General features: G+C 36.8%; 1 protein-coding gene across 1 annotated transcript; it reads right to left on the bottom strand.

The window, feature by feature from the left end:
• Positions 1-5,812: 5,812 nt before the first annotated feature.
• On the bottom strand, positions 5,813-8,222 carry LOC122073952 (40S ribosomal protein S24-1-like). The gene is made up of 5 exons (XM_042638689.1): positions 8,032-8,222; positions 7,860-7,901; positions 7,575-7,745; positions 6,194-6,280; positions 5,813-6,096 (listed from the first exon to the last, which is right to left on the bottom strand). The coding sequence occupies exons 1-5, from the start codon at positions 8,104-8,106 to the stop codon at positions 6,055-6,057; spliced, it is 417 nt and encodes a 138-aa protein (XP_042494623.1). The 5' UTR covers positions 8,107-8,222; the 3' UTR covers positions 5,813-6,054.
• Between the last annotated feature and the right edge of the window lie 409 nt (positions 8,223-8,631).

The following is an 8,631-nucleotide window of genomic DNA, read 5'->3' on the forward strand; positions in this document are numbered from 1 at the left end:
TGTTGAGCAGCTTAATGGTGTTTTATGGTTCTTAGCGAAGCATTTTAGAATGAGTAGTCGAAGGGGGAAAAATGGAGGGTTGAATATTCAACAATCTCCGAAATTACATTTGTTTTGATTTATTTTTTGAGGGTCGAATCCATATTAGGTTTTACTTTCCCCGAAAAAAAAAAAAAAAGGAAAAAAAGGACCAAGCTTCTCTATAAGGCCATGGTGAACAGAAATCCGTTCACAGATTGGCCACTCAGAGGAGGGGTGGGGGATCTTGTCCCTTCTATCGTGCTGATGTTCACCGCGTTGTGAAGGAAAACTTCTCCAATATTTTATATCAAGATACATTTTTTTTCCTCTGGTGTTGGATGACCACAAAACACCACCTAGTCTTGCCGTAAAACATAATTTGTTTCTTGATGTCCAAGCATTTGCCACTTTTATGGTCAATAAGGGGGTGGGCCATCGATGAGGTTGCTCCATTGCGACATAGTGATCATGGATTTGAGTTGGAAAACAGCTTCTTCAAAAGAAATAAGGAGGTTAAGGCTATGTACATTATGACCCCATCTCCCTAGACCTGCCTAGTGAGCTCCTTGGGCAACCGATGACCGTCTGAGTCCGGACTTTTAATTGTGCATGAGTTTAAATTATAGAAAGGAAAGAAATCTTGTCTCTCTCTCTCCTATTTTGGCATAACAAAGGAAGAAGCGTTTTAAGTTCATATATTCTGAAGTCTAATTGCTGATTTGCTAGTAAATTCCTACTATATCATGTGTTTTCTTAGAGAGTCAATTTGGTTTTCATATTACTTAAACACTTCAATTTTCTACCCAAAAATATATTGTCTGCCAAAAGAGGAAAAAAGGTGTTGCCACTTCCTATTTTTTGGGAGTTATATTCTAAGTTTGGTCACTTACTTGTATAAATGCCATTTGAAGACTCCGCTGCTTAAGTGTATATGGGATATAGCTATGTGTGATAAATTTAGGTTTATGGATTTCCATGACTTTTATGATGTAATATCAGACAATTATTCTTCATATAATTTTTTATTTCCATTAAAAAAAAAAAAAAAAAGAGAAGATAATATGAAAGTGGGAGAGGGGAATAAATGATTTTTCTTCTAGGGTAAATGAACACCCATGGACATTTTTATTTTGCCACAGTGGAATAAGTTAAACATCATTTTTTCTCCTAAAGGCTGGCATTGATAGAGTGCCTTCAATCGTTTAATGGCTAGAAATACAAAGATTAAAATTTTAGTACATGGTGGGCTAAAGTTTGGGAATCATAAAGGTTGATTATGGGTTATTTAGGGATAAAGTACTACATTAGGTGATATCAAAGCATAGAGTAGAAATGGAACTCAAAAACGATGCAGAAAAGAATGGAAATCGCAAACAATCACACAATGCACATAGATTTACGTGGTTTGGAAAGATTGCCTACATATACAAAGAAATGAGATCCTGCTTCACTATCAATGGAAAAAAGAATTATACTTGTTCATCCTCACACTTCTCTCAGATTGATTACAGAGAAAGAATCCTCACTACAAATCTATTGTGAAACCCTATACAGGTTATTTACTGAAATACCAATATAGTCCTAAAAAATTTCTCGAACTACTGCCCCCGAACCCCGCATAGACCTACTAGTTCATCGAGGCTCCTTCAATAACAATGATAACATGCAAGGTGGGCCGGTTCTTCTATGCCCCAAGACCTTGAACCCTTTGGAATCCACCCACTTATGGAAATAACGATATACAAAGGCATCGTACCCCCAACAATCTCCACCTTGGCTTGAAATTTGTCAATCCTCCTTTGAAAATATCTTTAGATGTCTTCATCCTTGTACCTCCATAAAAGTATAAACTTGCACCAATCTAGTGTGTCCCTCACTTTTAACAATGAGTAACATTGATCAATTCCAAACAAAACTCAAACTTCTTTGTAGTGCCTGGCTTGGTAAGAATATTTCTAGGATTGCAATATGTATGAATTATTCTCAGTGAATGCAGCCTTTTGAGACAAGCTCCATGATCTTGTGAAATCTCATATCAATATGTTTTCTCTTTGCATAAAACACTTAATTCTTTACAAAATGTATGGAAATCTAAACTGTCACAATGTAACACCATACCTTCTTGCTCAAACCCTAACTCATGAGCCAATCCAACCAACCAGATTCCTTCCTTGGCTGCCTCAAGTGTCGCCATTTCCAATGCTTTTGTAGTGAACAATGCAATTGTTGATAGAAGCATCGCCCTTCACTAGATAGGTCCACTAGCTAATATAAACGCATACCTTGTAGTAGATCTCCACAGTCTAAGTGACTAGCATAACTGGAATCAATATATCCTGTGAACTCTATTAAACTTTTCTTACCATTGAACATAACACTCAAATTTGTAATCTTGCTCATATATCTGAAAATCCACTTAATTGCATTTCAATGCTCCTTCCTTAGATTATTCATATATCAGCTGACAGTATGACTACACAAGAAAAATTCGGCTTGCTACAAACCATATGATACATGAAACACCTGAATGCGCTAGCATAGGCAACTTGAGATATCTGTTCCACAGCCTCGTGTGTTGTAGGGTATTACTTTTCAAATAACTTAAAGTGACTAACTAATAGAGTGCTTATCGATCTAGCATTTTTCATGTTTAAACGCTCTAGCACCTATTCTGAGTTACCAAAATTTACCTACACTTCCATCTTTATAGATTTCCATGCCAAGGATCTTCTTTGCAAGACCAAAATCCTTCATCTCAAATTCAGCAGCATGGTTTGAATATTTCTCTCATTTTGCTATTATAGGAGAAATTTCAAACACGCAATATTTTGTTGAAATTTTGCTAATTTCGGTTGAAATCTTGCTCATTCAATCCCAAAAAATACATTTTCATCAAAATTCGATCATTTCATTTCTCTAATTTCGTACATTTTGGCCATTATCCTCCCCCTCCCAAATGGTCAAGCAAAATTTATAGAAAAAATACATTATTTTAGTGAAATTTTTTACCAAAATTTCTGTATTTCGATAGTTTTCGATTGACCAAAATTGTGAAAAGAAACAAATGTTTTAACCTTATGCAACATTCAATAAAGACTTTAAAGAGATTACATTATGTTTATTCTTGACAGCAATGAACATGTCATCAACATAAAGCATTAAAAAAATAATAGAATTATCACTTGATACTTTAAAATACATACAATAATTATATTCACTTCTTAAGAGCTCTGGTTTTTATCAACAAAAGCAAATTTCAGTAGGCATGCAAATAAACCAGGAAACCGGTTGCTAACCGTTTAGAAACTGTATGGATTAAACCGTGTAAAACCATGAAACCAATATCGTTTAAAAACTGTGAAATTGAAACTATTTATTAAAAAATTCTGGTTTCCGAAAGTGTAACTGTTTAGTAAACAATTCGGTTTTGGTTTCAGCCACATAAATGTGAACCGAATCATACCGTAATGTATACACTAGAACCAAACCGATTAACGCCCTATTGGTCCATGATTTAATACTTGATCATTAATCAGTGGAATGATGGCCTATTAGTATTCTAAATACCCAGCTTGTTGCTTTTTTTATTTCTAGAAATGAAATTTACTGATGATAAACCTGTGTAGAGCCAATAGCTTCAAATAGATAAGGATCCCAAAGCCACAGAATGCAAATAGGCCAATCTGTCAAACACATGATAGACATAGCCTTTTTAGCTTAGGCATCTCCAATACCATTCATCGTCCATGGAATACAGTGAAAAGAAGTAAAGAAAAAAGAGTACAAAAGTTTCTGCACATCCGACATTTGATTTAGCAAAAATTATTTCAAATGTGTGGCAACTTTTGGACATCATTCTAAAACAGGTAGAATTTTGGGTTGCCAATGGAATCCCACCCGTATCAATCTACTGAACTACAGGTGAATGCCCCTAAACTCAAACATGTTCATATACCTCGACTTCCATTATTTTACAAAAAGGTTTTAATTAGCACAAGGATAGCTGACCAAACCAAAAATATCTCTGGATGGGCTACTTCTCTAATAACAGAAAAGAATTGTAACTTATCATATGCTAATTATTTGATGACAGGAAAAAGTATTGAAGCAACAGCAAGGGGCCTTCTTCATGACATGATAAAGGTTAAAGAGGAAGGATGCGATGTAGATGAGATTTGGAGCGACAAGGAAGAGCTCGGCATCTGATGGCAGGAAATAGATATGACTAAAAATGGAATATTTTTTGTTTTATCCACTCTTTTCTCCAAAGGCTAACAAACATTAGTCAACTTGGTCAAAACTATTGCCTAGTCAATGACTAGGAAAAACTGGTCAAGGATACCAATGCTATGTAGACGACCTACTTTGATGTTTAGTTTTCTGTATATCTTCTTTTTCCATTAAAAAAAAAATGGTGAGATACGACTGTGATCTTGAAGATAGCTGAAGGTGAGTAAACCCAGCTGCAAGTGCATCAGTTTCTACACGGCTTGTTGCTAGCTTTCTTCCTAACAGTTGCTTTGGACGCGAATGTCTAATTAGACAAAAGAAATCGTGAACGCTCTTCACAAACTTAAACTTCACCCTGGTTTTAATTTCTTTTGCTTTCAAAAGTTTTAATACTCTCGCACATGCAACCAATGGGAGGGCTGGTACAAGCATCTTCAGCATGAAACAGCATAACCTTTCTACACCCATGTATACACACCAGCAGATAGCGTTCTTCCACACACCCCTCGTTGCTCGTTACTTTAGTGAGTAGCAACAACAGCAACATCTAACCTGTGGATCATCCCATTCTTACATGTGATGGCTGTTGTGATCCAATTACCAATTCTGCAAGTTGGCTTGTAAATCAAACTTCTGTTTTGCTTCATAAGTCGTGGATTGGCAGGATTAGCATCTCATAACGAGTTTGCAGACAGTGGAAAAGCATTCTAGCGAATAGACAACGTTTGTGGCTTGATCAAATAGATCTGTTTCAATGATTGCCTCAAGGCAATCAAAGTTGTTGGCCATTAAAACTTAGAAGTGTATCAGACTTTCGGGATAGTTAATCTGTCCCAGTAGCAGATGAGCTACAAAGGCCAAAGGCTAGGTTAGATAATGTTAGTATTACTGCAGAGGACTATGTACATACTTCTATTTTTGCTTAATGTTTCTTTCTGTTTTACATCAAAAGAAATTTTTGAATCTGAAATTACATAATGGCATATTCAAACCATTCACTAGATCGCACATCACTCTCCTCATAGGTTCCTATAGGAGAATTATGTACGCCCCATCAAAAACATTCCATCAACATTTTGAACCTTTTCACCTGTGTCACGAAGAAGCTAGAGTGAATCTTAAATTGCAAAAAATGCCTCAGGCCCTCAGCATCTCATGGTTAAAGGCTTGGAGTTAACCTTGAATCTGTGCCCCAAACCAACCAATGCCTCGCCCAAAATTAGTACTTCAGGCTGTTCAGTAATATTATCAAGTAAATTCATCTTACCTGACCACCCCTCCCTTCAATCTTCCAAAATCCAAAGATGACCATGGTTCTTCCTAAATAATCCTTCACACCCAAGAGAATGGTTGAACACCAAACTAAAATATGCAAAATCCAATGACTTACCATGTTTTTAAAAACTGGGGGATGGATCCAACAGCGTTGAGGAATCAGAAACTCCAAGCTTCAGCAATCTAATACCCTACCCTTTTTTATTTGGTAAAGTTATACCCAACACATTTGCTACATGCATGATAACGGGAAATAGCTCCTAACCACATACAAGAATCACAAGAATATTCGAAATGATTTTCTTCCATTACTTCAACACTGGAAAAAGACAAAATGGCCAATAAAAATTGCTGCATGTTGGTTGTAAAATCGAATCTGCTCTTAGTAAATCTCAAAATTCCAGAAAACACAATAAGAACTCGAATCTAAATAAGGCATCTAGAGTACCTCCCCCAATCAGAAGAAAAGAAAATTAAAGTATATAGAGTAGTAGCAAAAAGGTAAGCACAAAATCTGACTCCACCTCTTCATTTCTTCTTCCCAGCTTTGGCAGCATCTCCAGCCTTAGTCTGCATATATTATATAAAAAATTAATCAATCAGTGAGGAAGGAAATACATATAAAGGTAAAATGAAATAATGAAATAAGAGAGTTTCTCTATCCCACCTTCTTAATACCACGAATCTTTTTGGCCCTGTTCTTCCTTTCCTTCATTTGCTTTCTTGACTTCTCAACCTTTGTATCAAGTCCATTCTGCAAAATGTCGCCACTGTATTTAGCACCCAAGATAACTTTAAGAAATCTCAGTAAGAATGTCCAACTGGCACCATCTCACTGAGCTCACAACCAAAGTAAACAATGGCAGGTCAGACCATTAGTGCTTTTCCTGGCCTTGTCACATAATGCAGGATATGGCAGTTATAACAGAAGCTCAACCACACAAACCAGAAAACCATAGAGTTCAAAGGTATTTTTTTAAATCAAAAAATAAAGGGGCAAGGATACATACACCACACCGCCACCACCCCCCCCCCCCCCAAACGAAAAAGAAAAAAAGAAACACACACACACACACACACACACACACAGAGCAAGTTGAAAGGAAAAAAGAAAAGTATATACTGCAGTTGTCATGAAATTGGGAAATATCACTGCAAATATTGGTGTGAGGAAAAATCACGGAAAATATTGGCATTAAGTATATCCACACATAGCTACTCTGTATGGAACCCGCAACGCATCTATCTACGTCAGTGATCCTAAATACGTAACTGCTCAAGACATCATCTCACCGCCTTCTGTGGAAATCGTTGATACTACACAACATGTAGCTAGCCTGACAAACCCAGAGGTCTCTAGTCCCCTAAAATAAATAAGCACTTAAAACAAAATCACAAGCACAGCAGTCACTAGCTAAGGGGCAATGGGAAGCATTTTTATTTTGCCACCAGAACCATGTTAGCAGAGTCAATGGCCAGAGTCTAACACCTGGATTCATTAGTGTGTTGACACACAAGTTTTCTTACTTTTAGCAAGTAACACCAGAATCCTGTGGAGTCAAATATTCATCCGTACAATTACTCAATAAACGTGCTGATGAAAAACTAAAAAGAAGAAGACAGAAAGCATTGAACTTAACGCTTACTTCTAAGTTCTGACCAAAAAAAAAAAAACTTAACTCTTGAAATGTAGAAAACAATGAGGAAGAGAATAGATACAAAACATTGCAGCGTGGTTCATCTTGTATCATTTCTGGGAAACAGTCCCCATGTTTTTCCAGGAGCTGTAAGTCAAAATTAACAGCGAATGTATTGCATTGCTTTTGATCATTGCATTCGAAGAAGAATAACACAACACAAGAAAAAAAACCCACAATCCCACCATCAAATTGCTTCCTAAGTCATTAGTTAGGGAACAAAAGAGAAAGAAACATCCTTTTGATAGAGTTGGCTTACATACAAAGCTCAAACCATAAATATTTCACAATTCAACTGGCTCCAAAAGAAAAGAATTCGAAAATAGAAAATAGTAGAGACAGAGTTCTTACCCTGATGAGCCTATACTTGGGCTCGTACTTCTTGGCACTATCTACAGAATCGTAGATCAAACCGAAACCAGTGGACTTGCCACCACCAAAATGGGTTCTAAACTTGAAAACGAATATTGAGTTTGGATCTTTCACCTCGTACATCCTTCCGAGCTTCTCCTTTAGCTCCGCCTAATCAAAAATTAACACAGCAAAAATAAAAACCAAATCCTTCATAAGCCCAATGTTAAACAGATCTGGAAATCGAAAAAGATTTCATAGTGTCAGAGTGAAATAGAAAGACACCTTAGAAACATTCGGTCTTCCGGGATGAAGAACATCAATAACCTACACCAAAAAACCAATTAGTGTTTTCCAGATCCAATGACGCATGGCGGTAAAGAAGATAAGGGATTTTAGGGATTTGCTCCAGTCGATAGAACATCGAAGAGAAGAAGAATAATGGTGAAGAACTCACGAACTGTTTCCTGGAGAGAAGCCTGTTGGTCATAAATTTTCTGGTTCGAATGGTAACTGCCTTGGAATCCGCCATCTTTGCTTTCTAAACCCTAGCGCCCCAGTTCCTGTTGCTGCTGCTCCTCCTAGAAGAGATGAAAGCACTGAAGCGCAAGGGCGGAAGAAGAAAATAAAGGCCTCGAAACCCTAATTATAGAAAAACCCTAAGCCTCCGTTTGGTTGGGAGTAAGGAGAAGCGAGGGAAAGTCACCCGTGTAAATAAATAAAAAATAAAAAGGAATAGGGACCTGCATTACTCACCAATGGCAGTGCAGGGAATGGTATCATCTAAATGGGACCCTCATTGCTCAAAATAAGAGAGGGTGTCAAAGCGACCCACATCTCATTATGTGAGAGGGTTTTTTTCCATTGAAATCTTATTATATACTATAAATTTGATAAATATAATTTCTAGATGTACAGGGAACACACCAATGAAGAATAGTCAAATAAATTAGTGTGTAAGGGTGAAAGAGGTCATTTCATGAGAGTGAGGGGTGTGCTAGACAGCCTAGTCTATCCTATGTACTTGACTGAAAGCTTTTTTTTTTTTTTTTTTTTT

Source organism: Macadamia integrifolia, chromosome 1 (assembly GCF_013358625.1).
Source record: "Macadamia integrifolia cultivar HAES 741 chromosome 1, SCU_Mint_v3, whole genome shotgun sequence".
NCBI lineage: Eukaryota > Viridiplantae > Streptophyta > Magnoliopsida > Proteales > Proteaceae > Macadamia > Macadamia integrifolia.